Genomic DNA, 20534 nt, shown 5'->3' on the forward strand with positions numbered 1-20534 from the left:
CTTTGAATTAAACAATAAATATGAACTAATTACAAAACAATATTAATTAGAACATTTGAAAACAAAAAACAACAGACTGGCCATATCAAATAAATATATTTCAAACCATAAGATTCAACTAGAATATTAAAACAATCAAATTAAACACACAAGCAAAAACAGCAACTAAACTAGATACGGTTGAAGGTGAAGGATTACCAGATTCAATTGAACTAATAGATGGTGTTTCTGATGGTACCCCTCTACTCCCTCCTCTTTCTGCCCTACTTTCCGAGGATTCAGTATCAGATCTTCCAGAGGCAGATCCTTTTTCGCTTCCAATTGCCGCACCATCACCCGCAGTAGCCTTGTTGTCATCACTCGTTGCAGCCAGAGACTGGCCAATGTTACCATTACTCACGGGATGATATTCAATCAAAGTATCAGGAGCTCCAGCTCTACCAGACTGAGTTCTGAATGAAATACTCTTGCCATCATAGGTACTAGTAGCAGTAACAACTGAGCTTGGAACCTGTACAATTACAGTCTTTGCCGAATCAACCTTGGAATCAAAAGGTAAAGTGGCCACTTTTGTAGTCAGACCAGAGTATCTCCTCGTTTGAGTAACAATTCCAGGAGCACCGCCGGGAGCACCACCGGGACTACCAGCACCACCGGGAGCAGCACCAGCAGCACCAGCACCAGCACCAGCACCACCAGCACCAGCAGCAGGAGCTACCAGAGACCTATCCGTTGGTCGAGAAATATACTCAGTAACCCTGGCAGTTGAACCAGGTCCTGCAATCTGAGTCCTGTACGAGGTACCTTTTCCATTATAAGTAGTCGTCACAGTAATAGTAGGAACTGGCACATTCACAACAACAGTCTTGGATTTATCAGCACCAGATTTAAATGGCAATGTCGACATCCCAGTACTTCTTCCATTGTAGGTTCTAGTCACAGTTCTTGTGCCAGGTTGTCTTCCCGACGTACCACCTGTTCCTGGTCTGGGAACGTATTCAGTAACAGTTGCAGTTGACCCAGGTCCCACAGTTACAGTTTTGTAAGAAGTGCTTGGTCCATTGTACGTACTGGTAATAGTCACAGTTGGAACCGGAACTTCGACAACGACAGTGACAGTTTCATCAACACCAGTATTAAATGGCGACATAGTAATTCTCGTAGTCAGACCAGATAATGTTCTTGTCTCAGTAATTGTAACTGTTGGACGTCCTATTGGAGTAACAAATACAGCTCCGGATTGATATTCAATAACAGTGGCAGTCTGTCCAGGACCAGTAAACACAGTACTATAAGAAATATTCTTGCCATCGTATGTACTTGTTACTGTCACAATAGGAATTGGAACTTGAACAACAACGGTTATAGTTTCATCCACCTCAGGGTTAAATGGTAATGTCGTAGTTTGAGTGAACAAACCAGTCCAGGTTCTCGTTTCAGTTACATAGTCAAGGGAGCGAGGTTTAGGTTCAGTGGATTCAACAGGTCCTTCCGTTGGTTCGCCAGGGACAAGTTCAATAACAGTGACAGTCCCTCCAGGAGTAGCAGGTAACGTAGTATACGAAGTAATAGTGCCATCGTAAGTACTGGTGATAATAACCGTGGGAATGGGAATCAACTCAACGACAGTGACAGTTTCGTCGACTTCAGGATCATATGACAAGGTAGTGGTTTGAGTATCAGTGCCGGTCCATGTACTTGTTTCAGTAGTGGTACCAAGAGAGCGTAGCTCAGTTGATTTTGTACCGGGGACAAGTTCAATAACAGTGGCAGTTTCACCAGGACCAGCAGTAACAGTAGTGTAAGAAGTAGTGGTTCCAGTATAAGTGCTAGTAACAGTAACCGTGGGAATGGGAACTAACTCAACGACAGTGACAGTTTCGTCGACCTCAGGATCATATGGCAAGGTAGTGGTTTGAATGTCAGTGCCAGTCCATGTACTTGTTTCAGTTACAGTAGTGGCGGTAAGGCCAGGAACAAATTCAATAATAGTAGCAGTCTTACCAGGTTCAGCCGTAACAGTAGTGTAGGATGTCGTTGTGCCGAGATACATAGTGGTCAGGGTGACAGTAGGAATGGGAACTAGCTCGACAACCGTAATAGTCTCATCAACTTCAGGTTCATATGGTAACGTGGTTGTCTGTGTATCAGTACCAGTCCATGTACTAGTTTCAGTAATGGTAGTGGTAGTAATACCAGGAACAAGTTCAATAATCGTAGCAGTTTCACCAGGAGTAGCAGTCACCGTAGTGTAAGAAGTTACAGTACCATCATATGTCGTGGTTACTGTGACAGTGGGGATTGGCACTTGAACAATAATAGTGATAGTGTGGTCAACACTTGTCTCGTATGATACTGTAGTTACTGTAGTGACCAGACCAGTGTAAGTCGAAGTAACAACTTCAACATTCTCAGCGGGCAAAGGATTAGTGTTATTATATTCTCCGAAGCCAAAACCGGACCATGTTTTCATAAAATCACCACATTGATATAAAGTTTCCACACCCACAAACGTGGGAAATCCATTTGGCATTTTCGCATATATAGATATAAATGGGTCATATCCCTCTCTGAAAGGAAAATGTGCAGTATACTCCCATTCTGAACAATTCTTGTTGTATGAAATATTATCATGATCGATAGGATATTGCCAATCATTGAGTAAGTTAGTCATTCCAGCGTCAGCCGTGTCACAAATAAATTTTGCTTTATCTGAATAAGGTAGTGTAAGAGTTAGTTCTATCCAACCACATCCCCAATACCCTTCTGCCGGCCATAGCATGTATATTTGTAGTTTATCAACTATGGTTGAGATTCGAACTCGTCCGTACAGGGGATCTTGAATGGGATCTTTAAAGTCTGCATCAGCCGAAAGAACATTGTGCCCGTCTGTGAATGAAATAGTGTTGATACCAGTATGAAACATAGATGCGCAAATCAAGTCCGTATCTGCTTTAGACATACCGACATTAAACACCATTGGAACTTCCAAAGAGCCAGTAACCTGGGTCAGACCTTCAACTTTATCCAGTAAAGTACATTGCAATTCAGAATATGGCACAATGTCCTCACCAGGATTTAGAATACAGGTAGCATAAGTGGTATTAAGTCCGGTAGTTGGGTCAGTTATTAACAAGTCAAGACTAGGTTCAGAAATTACAAAGTTGAAAACACAAGGCATGGTCAATGTAAAGGTATCCCCAGCTTTCATTGTAGACCCGTCAATTTCCCAATTTAAAGTTGCTAACCAGGTGGGCCTAGCAGGCGGAGGGATTTTTTCCCTTCCGTCACCAGGAACTAGCTCACCTGGATCCCACACCAAGGAATCAAATGAAGTAAACACTCCACTAATTTCTCGGGAAAAAACAGTAGTTAACCAAATCGTCAATAATAGTAGCACAGAAATCATCTTATGTTTAGCTGATTATTTCAGTATATGTTTATCCTTGATGGAGTCAACTCGCCCTCCTTTTATATTAGATTGGCTCCAAATGTAACATTTTAAGTACGGGATACTCCTCAGGAGCTCATCTGCAGCCAAAGCATTTTCTTAAACAAAAGCAATGGTTATGTCTAAACTTCTGCATGATTAAGAACGTTTGTTCTTGTAATAACTAGCGACTTTAAACTTCAAGCTCAAACCGGAGCATTGAATTCCACAGTTAGTATTGCAATGCTAATAAAAAATGGGACCTCTTGTTAATTCGCAGTTCTACAATTTTCCAATCCTTGTTTAACTAGCTAATAACTTGATAAGGCAATTTCAGCCAATATCCAATATACTGAACCTAAAGGGAGTTAAACTTGTTGATTATAGCTGCTTGAGGGAACCAGGGTAATTTTTTGCAATGCATGACATTTCAAGCTTATCATTCGTTATCTCAATCTTTACGGGAAAGAAACTTTGACAATTGCTGGGGCCACTAACACTTTAATTATAATTGAAAACAAACTGGAGTTTTCCCAATTAATGAGTGACATCCGGGCTCAGGACCATGTATTTATGTTTTAGAACCTTTCTCTTGCTTTTCCCAACATTATGAAGAAGATACTTCATTTCAGTTTGTAACACTGTCCTGTAATAAAAATTGCACAATTTCCAATTATTGTTGTTGACTAATTATTCTTAAGAGATATAGGATTGGGGCTTATAACCTGTCAATTTTAATTACAGATTTTATCCTTGATGGTTATAATTAAATTAATATCTCATATTTGGCTGCATGAACTAAGGGATAAGCTGTAGAGTTTCTTTCATAAATCTCCCTACTCATAAAACACTTATTCATATCGGTTTGTAACACTTACATGTCATATATGATGCCATTTCACGTTACAGTTGCTAAATCTCTAATTTTATGAGTTGTATGGTCTTGAAATTTGCGGGGAGCTAATAACTCTTCAATTATAATTGAAACGAGAAGACTTTCTCTTCATGCAACAACGACTTACATTCGGCTTCAAAAACAGAAAGCTATAACTTCTTCTTCCTTAAACGTGTTGTCTATCTTTAACTATTTCATTTCAACTGTAATATTTTCAATTATATAAAATGACTGCACAAATAAGAGTGCTGAACTTTTTGATCAACCTTCAAGGACCTATAGCTATATAGACCCAGGTCGCGTTTCTTTATGATGCGAAATTGAGAACAAAAAAAAAAATAAAAAATTAACATGTCAAATGGTAGCACAAACTATATTTACCCGGCTCAAGGATTTTCTCAAAAAAATAACAATAAGAAAAAATAGTTACGTGTACCATAAGGAAAAGGCAACATCTGCTATATCGCATACACAGAATTTAGTTACACTAAATAACAGCAATGATATATCAATTAATAATAACCATCCTACTGTTAGGATATGCCTCAGCTATGTTTGATTTTTTCAATTTTAACCAGGGTGGTGGGGGCGGCGGTGGTCAGCAGGCCAGATCACCACAAGACAACGAAAATGTGCTCTTAAATACGAGATGTGAGAAATACTTGTGTCCAGACACTGGAGTCTGTGCCAAGTCTCCTAGATTCTGTCCTTGTCCATTCCCATCCTCGCAGTTGAAATGTCCTTTGCCTAATGGAAACTATATTTGTGTTTCAAAACCTGCTGGCGAAGAAATTGCTGATAAATATAGTGATCCAAATACAAACTGGAAGATTGATGCTAAGAACAATGATATACGAGATTGTGGATGGGTGAATCGAGCTTATAAAGGGCTTGTATAGTATGTGGGGGATGGTTTGAGAAAACAGATTTACACGTTCTAGCGATTTGAGATTGAAGGAGATCGGCTTAATACTAGATTCAAGTCAAAATAAAGAGTATGTTTTACCCATGTGCTGCCAGCACTTTACTAATTGATAAATATATAGAAGTTACCTAATAGCCTAACAATACTTATAGCATCTTTTTTTCTTTGCAAAGTCACGTGACGATAAGAATTTGTTCTTTTTTATGTGCCGCGTAATTTTTCACGATTGAGTCATTGAGGCTCTTGATAATAAAAATTGGAGAAACGGAAAAAAAAATAAGCAGATCTAATTAGAAATTTATTGGATGAAAAATTATTTGAAAATTTTTGATCAGATTTTCTTTTCTACTTTTAGTTTCCAAAAGGACCAATTACAAATGTTAAGAGCTAAAGTACCGCAGTTATTTACAGCTAGAGCTGCTAGCAGATCATTAGCCACTCAAGCTAGTGGAATATACGAAGTTCCCCAAGAATATCAATCAAGAACTCCACCTTATTCCAAATTGATTTCTAAATTGGATGCAGTGAGAAAAATTCTTGGAAATGACCAACCATTAACATTAGCAGAAAAGATTTTATATTCACATTTGGTAGACCCTGAAGAAAGCCTTGCTTCAAGTAATGGTAAAGTTTCCAATATCAGAGGATTACAATATTTGAAATTGAATCCTGACAGAGTAGCCATGCAAGATGCTTCCGCTCAAATGGCTCTTTTACAATTCATGACTTGTGGAATGAGTTCCACTGCTGTTCCTGCTTCTATTCATTGTGATCATTTAATTGTCGGTAAAGACGGTGCTGAACAAGATTTAGTAAAATCAGTCGCTACCAATAAGGAAGTGTTTGATTTCTTGCAAAGTTGTGGGGAAAAGTATGGTATTCAATTTTGGGGCCCAGGCTCAGGTATTATTCATCAAATTGTCTTGGAAAACTTCTCTGTTCCAGGGTTAATGATGTTGGGTACTGATTCCCATACTCCTAATGCCGGTGGGTTAGGTGCTATTGCCATTGGTGTAGGTGGTGCCGATGCGGTTGATGCATTAACTGGAACTCCATGGGAATTGAAAGCTCCAAAGATTTTGGGGGTTAAATTGACTGGTCAATTATCTGGTTGGAGTTCTCCAAAGGATGTTATCACTAAATTAGCTGGTTTATTAACCGTCAGAGGTGGTACTGGTTACATTGTTGAATATTTTGGTGAAGGTGTCAAGACCTTGTCATGTACTGGTATGGCTACCATTTGTAATATGGGTGCCGAAATTGGTGCCACCACTTCTACTTTCCCATATCAAGAAGCCCACAAGAGATATTTGATTGAAACCAAGAGAGGTCCAATTGCCCAAGCTGCTGATTCAGTCAATAACAGCTACGGTTTCTTACAAGCCGATAAGGGTGCTGAATATGATAAAGTTGTTGAAATCAACCTTTCTGAATTGGAACCTCATGTTAATGGTCCATTCACTCCAGATTTGTCTACTCCAATTTCTAAATTTGGAGAAACTGCCAAGAAGGAAGGATGGCCTGAACAAGTTTCTGCTGGTTTAATTGGGTCTTGTACCAATTCTTCTTATCAAGATATGTCTCGTGCTGTTTCCATCATCAAGCAAGCCGAAGCTGCTGGTTTAAAACCAAAGATCCCATTCTTTGTTACTCCAGGTTCTGAACAAATCAGAGCTACTATTGAAAGAGATGGATTAATTGACACATTTGAAAAGAATGGTGCTATTGTCTTGGCCAATGCCTGTGGTCCATGTATTGGTCAATGGGATAGAACCGACGTTCCAAAGACTTCTACTGAAACCAATGCCATTTTCACTTCATTCAACAGAAATTTCAGAGCCAGAAACGATGGTAACAGAAACACCATGAACTTTTTAACTTCCCCAGATATGGTCACTGCCATGATTTACTCTGGTGACATGAATTATAATCCAATCACCGATTCGATTAAGTTGGAAAATGGTGAACTGTTTAAATTCCAACCACCACAAGGTGAAGATTTGCCATCCCATGGATTCATTAGAGGAAGAGAAGAATTCTACCCTGAAGCCAATCCTCAACCAAAGCCAGAAGTTCAAGTCAATGTTTCTCCTGAATCCGACAGATTACAATTATTAGATCCATTCAAGCCATGGTCAGGTGAAGAATTATCAACTAATGTGTTGTTAAAGGTTGAAGGTAAATGTACCACTGATCATATTTCCGCTGCTGGTGCCTGGTTGAAATACAAGGGTCATTTAGAAAACATCTCTTATAACACCTTGATTGGTGCCGTCAATAAAGAAACTGGAGAAGTGAACAAAGCATATGATTTGAATGGCGATGCCTATGGTATTCCTGAATTAATGATCAAATGGAAGGAAGAAGGTCGTCCTTGGATTGTCGTTGCTGAACATAACTATGGTGAAGGTTCTGCTAGAGAACATGCTGCATTATCCCCAAGATTCTTGGGTGGTTCAATAATCTTGGTTAAATCATTTGCCAGAATTCATGAAACTAACTTGAAGAAACAAGGTATGTTACCATTAACATTTGCTGATGAAGCTGATTATGACCGTATCTCCAGTGGTGATTTGATAACAACAATTGACTTGGCAGATATGATTGCTAAAGAAGGCAACAATGGTGGGAACTTACGGGTTAAGGTGACCAAGAAGGATGGAACTTCGTTTGAAATTTTAACTAAACACACCATGTCTAAAGATCAAGTTGAATTTTTCAAGGCTGGTTCTGCCATTAATTACATTGGTAACTTGAAGAAGCAAAGTAACTAGAGTTTAATATGTATTTTATATTTACTTCGTAAAGAGTAATTAAAAAAAAATATTCTGCAAATCTAAACACAATAATCTAAGCGTCAATCAAATCCTTAGACTTATCTGGATCTTCTTCATCATCTTCGTCGTCATCATCTTGACCTCTGTCTCTGTCGTAAAATTCTTCCAAAATCTTTGGACTAATTCTATTCAACATTTCCTTTGGATAGATTCTTAACAAAGACCATGCAAGATCCAAGGATTCGAAAATAGTTCTGTTTTCATAAGCACCTTGACTGATAAAGTTCTTTTCAAACTTTTCCAAGAATTCCAAAGACAATTTATCTTCAGTAGATAAGGCTTCTTCACCGACAACGGCCTTCATGGCAGCAGCATCTCTACCAATGGCATACTTGGCGTACAATTGATTAGAAACATCACCGTGGTCCTTTCTGGTCATACCTTCACCGATAGCGGACTTCATCAAACGAGACAAGGAAGGTAAGACATTGATAGGTGGGTAAATACCACGATTGTGTAATTGACGATCAATGGAGATTTGACCTTCAGTAATATAACCGGTCAAATCAGGAATTGGATGGGTAATATCATCATTAGGCATGGTCAAAATTGGAACTTGGGTAATAGAACCGTTTCTACCTTCAACTCTACCGGCACGTTCATAAATGGTGGACAAATCGGTATACATATAACCTGGGTAACCTCTTCTACCTGGGACTTCTTCTCTGGCGGCAGAAACTTCTCTCAAGGCATCGGCATAAGAAGACATATCGGTTAAAATAGTCAACACGTGTCTTTCGGTTTGGTAAGCCAAGTATTCGGCGGTGGTTAATGCTAAACGAGGAGTAATAATTCTTTCAATAGTAGGATCATTAGCCAAGTTCAAGAATAAGGTAGTTCTTTCCAAAGATCCATTTTCTTCGAAATCTTGCTTGAAGAATCTAGAAGTTTCCAAATTGACCCCCATGGCGGCGAAAACAATCGAGAAGTTTTCTTCATGACCATCATGGACATCCTTGGTTGGTCTAACCAACCCGGCTTGTCTACAAATTTGAGCAGCAATTTCATTATGTGGTAAACCAGAAGCAGAGAAAATAGGAATCTTTTGTCCTCTAGCAATGGAGTTCATGGTATCAATGGCGGAAACACCAGTGGAAATCATTTCTTCAGGATAAATACGAGCAAATGGGTTGATTGGAGAACCGTTAATATCCAAGTAGTCTTCAGCAAAGATCTTTGGGCCCTTGTCGATTGGTCTACCGGAACCGTCAAAGATTCTACCCAACATATCTTCGGAAACTGGAATCTTTAAATTTTCACCAGTGAATTCAACTCTAGTCTTTTTGACATCGATACCGGATGTACCTTCGAAAACTTGGACAATGGCCTTGGTACCTCTGACTTCTAAAACTTGCCCTTGTCTAATTGATCCATCAGGAAGTGTCAAGTTGACAATTTCATTATATCTTGGGAATTTAACATTGTCTAAAATAACAAGGGGTCCATTGACACCACCCACGGTGTTATAGTTGATTCTTGGCTTGATTTTGAACCCTTGGGTCACAGCCTTTTTGTTTAACTCGAATAATTCTTGGTCGGAAAGAAGCATTGTGATAGATGTGCTACTGATTCCAATTGATGATTAATTGAACAGCCAATTGATGATGGTAAAACGTTGTGAAACGGCCATCGATAAGCATTTTTCTGAGGGTTAAATTGGCAGTGCGTTTTCTCAACGAAAAGTTTCCGAATGGTTTAATTAGTGATGTAATTTACGCAGAGATAACTGAAATTTACACGCAAGGTTTGTTATATTATTTAAATCATGTGGCTCACTATATCCCATTCCTCACTTAAGTTTAATCTGGTGGGGTTTCTTATGATATCCCGTAGTTTCAAGTCCAAGAATGCCATTGGTTTGTCTGAATGCTTCTTTTTTGTACCTAAAACAGCACTAGACTTCATTAGTAATTCATAAACGTGTTCCATCAAATCTTGGAAATTGGTCCGCACGGCGGATGTTGCATAATCAACTGCTTGCTTCTCTTGTTCATATAGCCTTTTTTTGAAACCCAAATCTAGGTTCATAACTTGTCGCAACACTTTTTCGAAATTGCACCACTCATCAAGAGACATGTCTTCAATTTCACCCGTGAACATGAGAAATACTTGGAAATTGGTAATTAGTTTTACAATAACAAGAAAGAACCTAAGGAAATCCTTTATTGAAAGACGATTAAATGGTTTGTTGATGATTTTATGCGGTATGATAACCATATTCTTTTTCGGCGACGAGGTACTTGGTGAAACAGATCTATCATGCTTTATAATCGGTATATTGCTTAAATCAGCCGGTTCTACTGAATTAGATCTATGAGCCCGTCGTTGGTGATTCAAGGTCTTTGAAGACAAGGGAAGCTTATAAGCATCGCCAAGTTTAATGATTTTCTCCGTGGGGTTTTGAATGTCTTTGGGTACTTCAAATATAAGCAGATCTTCTGATGTGGGGGTATCTGTTGAAGATTCAACATCAGACAAACCATCCTCTTCTGATCCTTTTATTATTTGTTGTTTCTTTCTTATTAAGTCGTAAAACTTGGAATCAGGAAGAAATCCAACTAATTCAGGCAAATGCGGTAACTCTACTCGGAACAAGTCTGACAATTGAATCTGCAAAACAATCAACCTTTCAAGAAATTGGTTTATAACTAGAAGATTATAGCCCAACAATTCTTCAAGTTTCAAGATTGGTTGGTGATTAAATAGTAGCTTTCGCTCCTTGTTTTGGAATGATATTTCTTTTAAGATTTTAAAATTTTGTTCTTGCAACCGCAATACTTGTCTCCCCACTTGCTTATTCTTTGTACTTTTATTTTCCTCGATTTGTGAGTTTAAACTATCAATCCTTGCATTACCATTGGAAATTAGCTTGGTTTCACTTTTTAACAAATCCAACCTCAATTGATCCAACTTCTTCTCTTGTTCTTGTTTCTTTTCCTTTAAAACTTCGATCTTGCCTTTTATTCGTTCTTTGGAAACATTCATCGCATCAGTTTTTAACTTCAAATGTAAAATCCGGAGTTTATTCAACTGAATGGCAAATGCAGTCAATGTGGCAGTAGACGGTATCGGTAAAGATTCATCCATACCATCATAAACCAACTGCTTGTCAAATTCCTTATCATGTCCCTCAATTAACAAGTCAGTATATTCAAATATGGAATCTATTTGATGGCGACATCGTTCATTCAATTCATCATCTAACCGTGATTGGATTTGATATTGTCGTAGTTGTGATAATATGGATGCATCTGTGTGAGTGGTGTCATCGTTGTTACGATTATTCGACGACATCTAGCCAGCTCAGCTGTATGAAAGAGCTTGCTGTGTTTTGTTACTTTTAGTGGTGATTTCTTATCTGGTTGTTTTGTGATATTTTTTTTTGCACTAGCCCTTACACTTGCACTTGCACTTGCACTTTTTCCCTTGGGGTGGTGGGGGGTAAAGACAACAAACGTTAACCAGCACCTGGTACATGCAACGTTAGTGAATGTCTTGTAGTGGTCCCAGAGAATCAAAGTATTGATACTAGATAAGTTAAATACTGAACTAAATATTATATTATTAATTCATGTATAATGAGAATGGCGTCGCTTTAGAACAACTTTATGTTCCTAAAGACGAACTTCAAAGATCTTGTTAGTTTGAAAACAAACACAACTTTTTTATAAAACTATAGAATATCTAAGTAACTGGAGCAGTGGCTACACCCAATTCTGAATCACCTTGACCGTAATACAAGAACCATTGGTTATGAAATTGCACTAACCCTTCGCAAAACACAACTTTGTTAACTTGACCATTTTTTTCATTGTTTGCTTCCGGGACAATAACTGGCTTTTCTAACCTGGCAACGGGACCATCCACAATTTTATCGTAATCAATCAACATCTGGCTGATTGAATATGTATCTCTCTCCAAGTGTCCGTCACCAGTAGTCAGGGCATTATATATGAAGATATATTGACCACTTTTCATCTTGATTGGCGCAGGACCCGATTCAATTAATCTTGATTCATGGGGGAAAACCAGTTTGGCAAAGGTGTTATGGATCAAGGAATAGCTAGGCAAAGCCCAGTGAATTAGGTCATCTGACTCGGCAAGATGTAATTCAGAGTCGCCCCAAATCATGTAATATTTCCCATTCTTGTTTCTTTCAGTGAATACTGCCCCCGATTTAGTCCACTCTGGACGGATATTTCTTTCGCCATAACTTGTCACTTCAATATCATGCCATTCCGCCGAGATAAAAGGAGGGTACTTCTTCCAAGTGAACAAATCTTCGGAAACGGCAACACATAATCTAGCTCTATATCTATCGTACCCGGTATATGTCATAATAAACAATTTGGTTTCGGGATCCCGCACGATTCGTGGATCTTCTACACCACCACCCATTTCATACCACTCTGTAGGTGAAAGTATTGGGCGTTTAAATTTCTCAAAGTGAACTCCATCCTCGGACCAGGCAATCCCAATGGAGGAGGTTTTAGCACTGTTTTGTGCTCTATACAAGAGAAATACTTTGTTGTCGACAACTATAGCGGTGGCATTATAGAGATAGGCACTTTCAAATTCGATGTTTGGGTCAGGGGTAAGGATTGGGTTTGCCGGATGTTTTGTGAATGGTCCAATAGGAAACGTTGAAGGGGGGGTATAATCTTCCCCGGAAGGAGTATCCCTTGATATAATTGGAACCAACATAGTATAATTTGTATCAATTGACAACTTGCTGTGAGGAAGACCCTTTTTGACAGGTGAAATTCGGCATTTGTGGGGGGGATGAAGACATTGCTGTGGGGGAAAAAGTGAGACATTTTTGATTCTAGAACATGACTTGGTAGCGAGCTGCAAAAGATTAAGAGTGACGTCTTTTTTTTTTTGCCTTTCCAGATTAACAACAACCCAAAATCAGAAAATAATGTGAAACTAACAACTGGTTTTATTCTTGCAACTCTGAGTTGTTTTTTTAATAGATCATTTGCTAGTTACAATAGAGCAATCACACGACTACAGTCACGTTTGTCTATATATATTTATATCTTATTTCATCAATTGTAGAGGAAAGGCTTAGCACCAGAACCACCACTCACCCCCCCACTAACCCACTAAAGTTTGACGAGGGTTATTCGGAAAAAAAAGTACTCAGCATATACTTCACCTAATCGGAACAATTTACATGCATATATATAGAGATGGGACAGTTATTATCACATCCGATTGAAGATAAGCAATTGGACTATCGATCACACCGAACTTTGTCATATTGTATCGGGGCCATGCAGGGGTATCGGATGTCAATGGAAGATGCCCATCATGTTAAAATAAGCGAAGATGAGACAGTTACTTTGTTTGCTGTATTTGACGGCCATGGGGGGCGACAATGCGCCGAATATATCTCCCATCATTTACTGAAGTTGATATTCCGACAATTGTTCAGCAATAAAGTTAACATGAATCATAATGAGACATTTAAAGTATTGAAGAATGCGTTTTTCAAGATAGACCACGACTTGAATAAACATTTGAGTTTGATAAATTGTGGAAGTACAGCGATAGTTACTACTATTATAAATAATTGCATATACGTGGCTAATACTGGAGACTCAAGGTGCATTCTTTCATTGGATGGAGGAAATGCCAAGACATTGTCATTTGATCATAAACCCAGTAATATGGGAGAGAGAGTTCGAATCGAAAACAGCAATGGCTATATATTGAATGGGCGAATCAACGAAGTGTTGGCATTATCACGAGCATTTGGAGATTTTAAATTTAAGTTGCCGTATATTAATTCAACCAGAAACAAATACATTCTTGAGAATAATAAGCGGATAAAGAAGGACTTGGTGCATTTACCCCCCGAGTTATTTCAAGTTACTGTGGAGCCCGATATTTTACTATATGATATGAATTTCAACAAGATTCCTGAGTTTATAGTAATAGCATGTGATGGTGTGTGGGATTGTTTTAAAAATGGACAATTGATCAAATTAATCAGAGACAAATTGGCATTGGGGTGGAAATTGAACAAGATTGTTGAATTTGTGTTGAATGATTGTTTAACCATGGCTAATAATTATACTGGAATTGGGTTTGATAATATGACCATGATTATCGTGGCATTGCATCCCGATGGGAATGTAGCAGGTGATAATAATCTTGATGAGTGGTATCAAGTAATGATGGATAAAATCTTGAAGGAAAAGGGGTTATTGTGAGTTATGTACAATATTAGACAATTAGCACGAATAGACGACAGTGATATGAAGTAGTTCTGTAGACATTGTAACGTAACTATAAAAGTTTTGTTGTATTTATCTGATGCAGTACATATCATTGCATATAATTATAATTGAGATGATTTAATTTGTTAGAGTTTTGGCAAATTTCGGGAGAAGCAACGAGTTAGCCATGGCCGAATCCAGGGGGTTTCTATGATGTAACAAATGCAGTTGGCCAAGGCGCAAATCTAGCCTGGAATGCTGTATGTGTGTATATACATACACACATACACACATACATATATACATACGCACACACAGTACATTCCAAGTTTACGTCACCGGCTGCGAAATTGGCGTGTATAAATTTGGTGCAATTAGGTGCAAGATAATTGCGAATTCTCTATAAAATGCATATGTTGTAAAACAAACTGCATTGTTGGAATATCAACGCAAGCCAAGAAAAGGCTTAGATCGGCCAGTAAAATCGACAGTAGAGTTTACATTAGACCACACATATTGCTCTCCCGTCATGAAGGTAGTCAGCTTGGTTCACCTTGTTACTGACACTCTGTCAACTAATGGAGATGTTTAACTAAATCGTATTTTGTTTGTACTAACGCATGGCCACTGGAAACAAAGAAAATAGCAATTATAGAACTACAAACACAGCCTCTATAATTAAAGAGAACATACACGCTTACCTCCTTATTGAGGACAATTGTACACCAACACCATCGGACATAACGGAGAGCCAGCGAAAATTGCCCCCACATCCATAACCATATCGCTTTCCCCCCCTCTCCCCCATGTCCCACTCGGTGCCAGATTTTTCGTACATTTTTTTCTTTTTTTTTTTTTCCACTTGAAGCGACAGACAAAAACAAAAAAAATAAATGAAAAAGAAAAAAAAAACCATCCGATAAAAAAAAAAAAAAACAAACAACCACAACATACAAAAAAATATTTAATGTCTGGTGGGACTGACTCAGTCAAAAATTATCTCAATTGTTGTTACAACCAGATTGTTCTACCTTTCTCTACCTTTTACTATCTTACACCTTTTAGCTCAACTATTCAGTGCTAGACACTCTAGTCAACCATGACTGAAATAGATCTGCCCTACCATGATCCCATAATATCACTTGTTCAAGATCCCAATCTAAACAAAGACAATGATAAGTCTTCCCAGCTTATCAAACTCATCCAAAACATAACCGAACGTAAGGTATCCAAACTATGTTCGTCCGCATTCATAATACTCCAAACATTGGAGAAGCTCCAAATGAAGTTCAAGAGTTGGGAGTTCCTTTCGTTGGACTATAACAGCGACTACCATTTTGAAAATAAGGATGACCACATTAAACAGTTCAATACCGGTGTCGCTGATAAGGTTATTGTCGCCTGTTCGGAAATGAATATCAAAATCGTCAAGATCTCCGCCGATGTCGATTATATAAGCAAATCTTCCCGAACGTTAACTCCACTAGACTTGATATCGGACAGCGGTACCATGTTGACCAGTTTGGTGTTGCGAATTATTAAACTAAAGAACGAAATTACCGAACATTTAACCATATCTTATCTGAAGGCTAAACTAATTTCCATTGGACAAGAATTGGAGCTCATGGACGAGGACGAGTCAACCGTGGAAACCTACAAGTCATTTATTGTCAGTTTACTCCGTCAATTGAATGAAGCGATTGAATCGGGAGATTTCGAAGCTAAATACGAATGTCTCGCCGTGATCAACGATATGGAACAGATGTTTGAAAAATTCAAGTTGGAAAGAATGATGACTGACTTGTCCCGTACCATCGAAGACAATTACTCGTCAGACGACGAGGTTCAAGAACCCATGTCGGAAATTCCTTCTCCACCCGAAGATCACAGTACTGATGAAGATTTCTTTGACTATTCCGATTCAGACATCACAAATTCAGTATACTCATCTCAGCAACTACCGTTGGTACATTCTATAACAAGACAACATACCCACCAAGCCAAGGACTCCCTTTCATCGTGGTCACAACCTAAACCAACCACCATCACCGAAGAACTTCCATATTTAATGACGGCATTCAGCTCAGCCAAAGCATTTGAAGAAGATGTATCTCACTATAAATCTGAATCTTCTTCATCCACGACATCTTCACAAACTCCAATTTCAGCACCATCCTCATCGCGGCAAATACCGACACAAGAGACCAAAGCACGATCAGCACCACCTACTGCATCAGCCGAACACAGGAATAAGCCATTTTTCCATAAGGCGGCCAATTTACCGGATTCATCATTATACAATGAAAGTATACTTGTCGAGAAATCGTTACCTAGTCCGTATCTAAACAATTCATTATTATCCAGACTAGGAATAAGGCCCCAGGTGGTGACTGTGCCCATGGCATCCACACAACCCAAGGGTGTATTGATCGATAGCAAAACCGCAAACAAGAACGAGAGTAATAAATTACCATTTACAAAACAAAACTTGCTTACCCAAGAAAACTTGCATAGTCATGACTTGGAAAATGATTTAGTGGATTGAACTTGACAAGTTTGTTTAATGGACATACAAAGAGATTTAAAACTACTGCATTTATCCTAGTTATTACGCATATATTATTTATGACTTTTGAATTGATAACAATTATTCAGCCACAGCATAGTCCTCTTTTTTTTTTTCTTTTTCTTCATCATCATCATCATCTTCTTCTTCTTCTTCTCTCTCTATAATTCTATACACCTTTGGAGGTGATTCTCTTGGTGGATGAATTAACCTTGTACAATTCCTTGACAAAACTCTCACCCCAGAATCCAGAAGTGTATTTGGAAATATACCCAAACAATTTCTTGAAATTGATTTCCTTCTTCTCATCAGGCAAGGTCAAGCTTTCCTTGATGGCATCACTTAACTCTTCGGTATTCCAAGGATTGACAATAATTGCCCCATTCAAGGATTGGGCAGCCCCGGCGAATTCCGACAAAATCAATGCCCCTTTACGTTCCTGCTGACAAGCAATGTATTCATAACTGACAAGGTTCATACCGTCTCTTGTAGAACTAACCAAACAGACATCACTGACGTTATACAAACTTATCAATTCGTCAAAAGGAATGGACTTATGCATATAATGGATAGGCACAAATTCAACAGTACCAAACTGTCCGTTTATTCGACCAACTAACTCATTCACGGTTGCTCGTAAACTTTGATATTCTTCAACATCACCACGAGAAGGAACAGCAACTTGAACAAGAACAACTTTGCCGATCCATTCTGGGTTCTCAGTAAGGAAAACTTCAAACGCATGGAGTTTTTGTGGAACACCCTTGATATAATCAAGACGATCAACCCCAACTATAACCTTGCACCCTTCAAACTTTTCTTTAAGTTGGGCAATTCGTTCAATGACACTAGGCTTCTTCAACCCGTCAATGAAGTTATCCACGTCGATACCAATAGGGAATGCACCGATGGAAATGCTTCTTCCTTGGAACTGAATTCCGTTCGGCAACGTAGTCACATTAGGGACAATTCTCGAAACAGAACTAAGGAAATGTCTGGCGTAGTCATAGGTGTGGAATCCAATCAAGTCACAACTCAATACCCCTTCCAAGATTTCTTTTCTCACGGGGAGAATACGGTAGATTTCCGAACTAGGGAATGGGGTATGCAAGAAAAACCCGAGTCTAATATTCTTCTTTGATTGGCCAATTTCTTCTCGCAACATTTGTGGTAAAAGCATCAAGTGATAGTCGTGAACCCAGACCATGTCGTTGTCCTTGACCTGTTTCACGATCTCCACGGCGAATGTTCTGTTGGCCTCGATGTAGGCGGCCCAGGCATTCTCATCAAAGTTCATTTCCCCAGGATGGTAGTGGAACAATGGCCACAAGATGGAGTTGGAGAACCCATTGTAGTGTAGGTCGGCGATGGTGTCGGAAAGGAAAATGGCAGTACAGTTGAACTTTTCTTTCAAATCGCGATTAACTCGTTCCTGTTCGTCTTCCGGGACTTCCAACCCGGGCCATCCCAACCACTGGAATTCGGTAGATTTCTTCAATCCCTGAAGCCCGGTGACCAACCCACCCAGGGACATGGAGTAGGTGTAGGATCCGTCTTGGGCACGCTTGATGGTAACTGGCAATCTGTTAGACACCACGAGGACCTTACCGCGAGTCATGGTTGTAGTCATAGTTTTGTTGCAAACGCTGTAGACAAAGAAAAGAGGCGCAAAAGGTGGGACGCAAATGAAAATGAAAGTGGGAACCAGGTGTATTTAAATTCGTGGTGGAATTTGCGAACTGTTGCTACGAAAAATCACCCTTAGTTTGTGTGGCAATGTGTTAATGTGTGAAATGGAATAGCAATTGAAATGTGGTAGTTTTAGTTAGTTTGCACATTTATATAGTGCCGGCAACGAATCGTATTGATGTTTGGATGTTTGGTCTCCCCTATGGAACATCATGGAAATGAGGGGGGGATTTTTCTGCGCAATGTGTAAATGTTGGAAATCCGACCATCCTCGGCGTATCACGTGAGGTATTCCGGGCAACGAGTCACAATCTGGAGGACCTGGATGAGCAGTGAAAAGTTTTCACTGATAGATTTCTATTCTATACTATTACTCTTATAATCAAGTCATGACCCAATACTGCCGTATTTAATACGTCGGAGCTAAAGCTGTAGTCGAGGTTACTCTATTGATTGTTGTAACATTAAAAGTCACGTGGTCGCCCATCCATCAAACAGTAAATTCCAGAGCCTTCTCACCACGTGACGAGCAGCAATGTGATTGTAGCAAACTGTCACGGGCCATTGCTCTTTTAGGAAGTCGACGCTCGTGGCTGTCAGTCGCAATTTTTTCCCCCTTCAGTTTTCATAGGCAAACAAAATAACAACAGCAAATAGCATCCAGGTCCCCGTTTTGTAATACATCACAGTCACAATGTACAATCCATACGGAAATGTCGCGGCTGATTCGTACCAGAATCAATACCAATACCAACCGCACGACCAATCTCAACAACAATCACCACAAAACTTGCAACACCCTCAGCCACACCATCCAACGTCGTTTGGCCACCACCCACAACAGCAAATGTACACGGGACAACCACCGGTCCCCACAGCAGCAGCACAACAACACCAACAATACCAACAACACCAACAACAACAGCAGCAGCAGCAGCAACAGCAACAGCAGCAACAACACGCACAACCAGGTTTCAATTTCCTCAATGAGCCCGCAGCTGCCTTGGCTTCTCAGTTTGCCATGAGTGGATTCCAACAATCTAACCAGTACATCCAAGAAAACTTTGGAAATCTTTCCATTTCCGGCGATATCAACTACTATTTCCAAGTCAGCAACTCCTACGTGTTTCTGAAGATATTTTTGATCTTGTTCCCGTACAGACAAAAGGATTGGAGTAGGATATCCACCAAGGAAACCGGCGAAAACCAATTCTTGCCTCCTAACCGTGATATCAATGCTCCCGACTTGTACATTCCCTTGATGTCATTTCTGACATATATATTGTTGTGGGCCGCTTTCCAAGGGTTGAAGGGAGACTTCCACCCCGAATTATTCGGATACTTGTCTTCGCAAACCTTGGCGTTTTCAATATTGGACATTTTAATTTTTAAAACCGGGTTGTATCTCTTGGGATGTCCGCAAAGTTCCATTTATGATATCGTGAGTTTCTCCAGCTACAAGTACGTCTCAATTATTGTGTTGTTGTGCTTGAAGCATTCAATTGGAGATTGGTTAGGTTTGGGTTATTACGTGTCTGTTTTGGTGTTGATTGCTAACTTGGCAATCTTCTTGATGAGATCGTTGAGATTCTTAATCTTGCCTACCAACAACACTAGTGCTGCTACCAACAGCATCACTTCTAGACAACGTAAGATCAGAATTCAGTTTTTGTTTGTTTACGCTGTGATCATTCAAGGCTTGATTATTCTCTACATGAGCAAGTGAATGCGCAGGAAGAGCCCCACCCGCTACATATTTATTGACTTTGAAATGCTAAATATACTACTATATAGATAAAGTTGAAGGAGCTGACTTGTTCTTCTTCTATGGTTTGCTAACATCAATACACGCGTAATAACATGTTTACAGTTTACACCCATTTACAGGTTGGATTGGCGTTTTACAGTTTTTCTTTTTCTTTTTTTTTTTGCAGCTTCGGTAGACGCGTTTAGAAACCAACCAGG

General features: G+C 39.3%; 10 protein-coding genes across 10 annotated transcripts; 6 read left to right on the plus strand and 4 right to left on the minus strand. All coding sequences in view use genetic code 12, as the record gives it.

The window, feature by feature from the left end:
• Positions 1 to 4787: 4787 nt before the first annotated feature.
• VMA2 (H(+)-transporting V1 sector ATPase subunit B) lies at positions 4788 to 9693 on the minus strand (the record flags this gene model as incomplete). The annotated part of the gene is made up of 2 exons (XM_007373612.1): positions 4788 to 5320; positions 5403 to 9693. One exon carries the CDS (start codon positions 9634 to 9636, stop codon positions 8101 to 8103), a length of 1536 nt encoding a protein of 511 aa, XP_007373674.1.
• Positions 4877 to 5224, plus strand: SPAPADRAFT_59512 (uncharacterized protein; the record flags this gene model as incomplete). Its single annotated transcript, XM_007373613.1, has 1 exon — positions 4877 to 5224. The coding sequence occupies one exon, from the start codon at positions 4877 to 4879 to the stop codon at positions 5222 to 5224; it is 348 nt and encodes a 115-aa protein (XP_007373675.1).
• Positions 5628 to 8024, plus strand: ACO2 (aconitate hydratase; the record flags this gene model as incomplete). The annotated part of the gene is made up of 1 exon (XM_007373614.1): positions 5628 to 8024. One exon carries the CDS (start codon positions 5628 to 5630, stop codon positions 8022 to 8024), a length of 2397 nt encoding a protein of 798 aa, XP_007373676.1.
• A 131-nt stretch (positions 9694 to 9824) lies between the features above and the next one.
• On the minus strand, positions 9825 to 11447 carry SPAPADRAFT_148495 (uncharacterized protein; the record flags this gene model as incomplete). The annotated part of the gene is made up of 1 exon (XM_007373615.1): positions 9825 to 11447. The coding sequence occupies one exon, from the start codon at positions 11379 to 11381 to the stop codon at positions 9846 to 9848; it is 1536 nt and encodes a 511-aa protein (XP_007373677.1).
• A 128-nt stretch (positions 11448 to 11575) lies between these two features.
• SPAPADRAFT_59516 (uncharacterized protein) lies at positions 11576 to 12841 on the minus strand (the record flags this gene model as incomplete). Its single annotated transcript, XM_007373616.1, has 1 exon — positions 11576 to 12841. One exon carries the CDS (start codon positions 12789 to 12791, stop codon positions 11772 to 11774), a length of 1020 nt encoding a protein of 339 aa, XP_007373678.1.
• A 211-nt stretch (positions 12842 to 13052) lies between these two features.
• Positions 13053 to 14544, plus strand: PTC4 (type 2C protein phosphatase; the record flags this gene model as incomplete). The annotated part of the gene is made up of 1 exon (XM_007373617.1): positions 13053 to 14544. One exon carries the CDS (start codon positions 13541 to 13543, stop codon positions 14306 to 14308), a length of 768 nt encoding a protein of 255 aa, XP_007373679.1.
• Positions 14545 to 14564: 20 nt separating this feature from the next.
• On the plus strand, positions 14565 to 15111 carry SPAPADRAFT_59518 (uncharacterized protein; the record flags this gene model as incomplete). Its single annotated transcript, XM_007373618.1, has 1 exon — positions 14565 to 15111. The coding sequence occupies one exon, from the start codon at positions 14935 to 14937 to the stop codon at positions 15091 to 15093; it is 159 nt and encodes a 52-aa protein (XP_007373680.1).
• A 302-nt stretch (positions 15112 to 15413) lies between these two features.
• SPAPADRAFT_49170 (uncharacterized protein) lies at positions 15414 to 16859 on the plus strand (the record flags this gene model as incomplete). Its single annotated transcript, XM_007373619.1, has 1 exon — positions 15414 to 16859. One exon carries the CDS (start codon positions 15414 to 15416, stop codon positions 16857 to 16859), a length of 1446 nt encoding a protein of 481 aa, XP_007373681.1.
• On the minus strand, positions 15863 to 18663 carry TPS1 (alpha,alpha-trehalose-phosphate synthase (UDP-forming) TPS1; the record flags this gene model as incomplete). Its single annotated transcript, XM_007373620.1, has 1 exon — positions 15863 to 18663. One exon carries the CDS (start codon positions 18508 to 18510, stop codon positions 17050 to 17052), a length of 1461 nt encoding a protein of 486 aa, XP_007373682.1.
• A 561-nt stretch (positions 18664 to 19224) lies between these two features.
• Positions 19225 to 20440, plus strand: SPAPADRAFT_59520 (protein transporter YIF1; the record flags this gene model as incomplete). Its single annotated transcript, XM_007373621.1, has 1 exon — positions 19225 to 20440. The coding sequence occupies one exon, from the start codon at positions 19264 to 19266 to the stop codon at positions 20293 to 20295; it is 1032 nt and encodes a 343-aa protein (XP_007373683.1).
• Positions 20441 to 20534: the final 94 nt, after the last annotated feature.

The sequence above is a fragment of the Spathaspora passalidarum genome, assembly GCF_000223485.1.
Source record: "Spathaspora passalidarum NRRL Y-27907 unplaced genomic scaffold SPAPAscaffold_2, whole genome shotgun sequence".
Lineage (NCBI taxonomy): Eukaryota > Fungi > Ascomycota > Pichiomycetes > Serinales > Debaryomycetaceae > Spathaspora > Spathaspora passalidarum.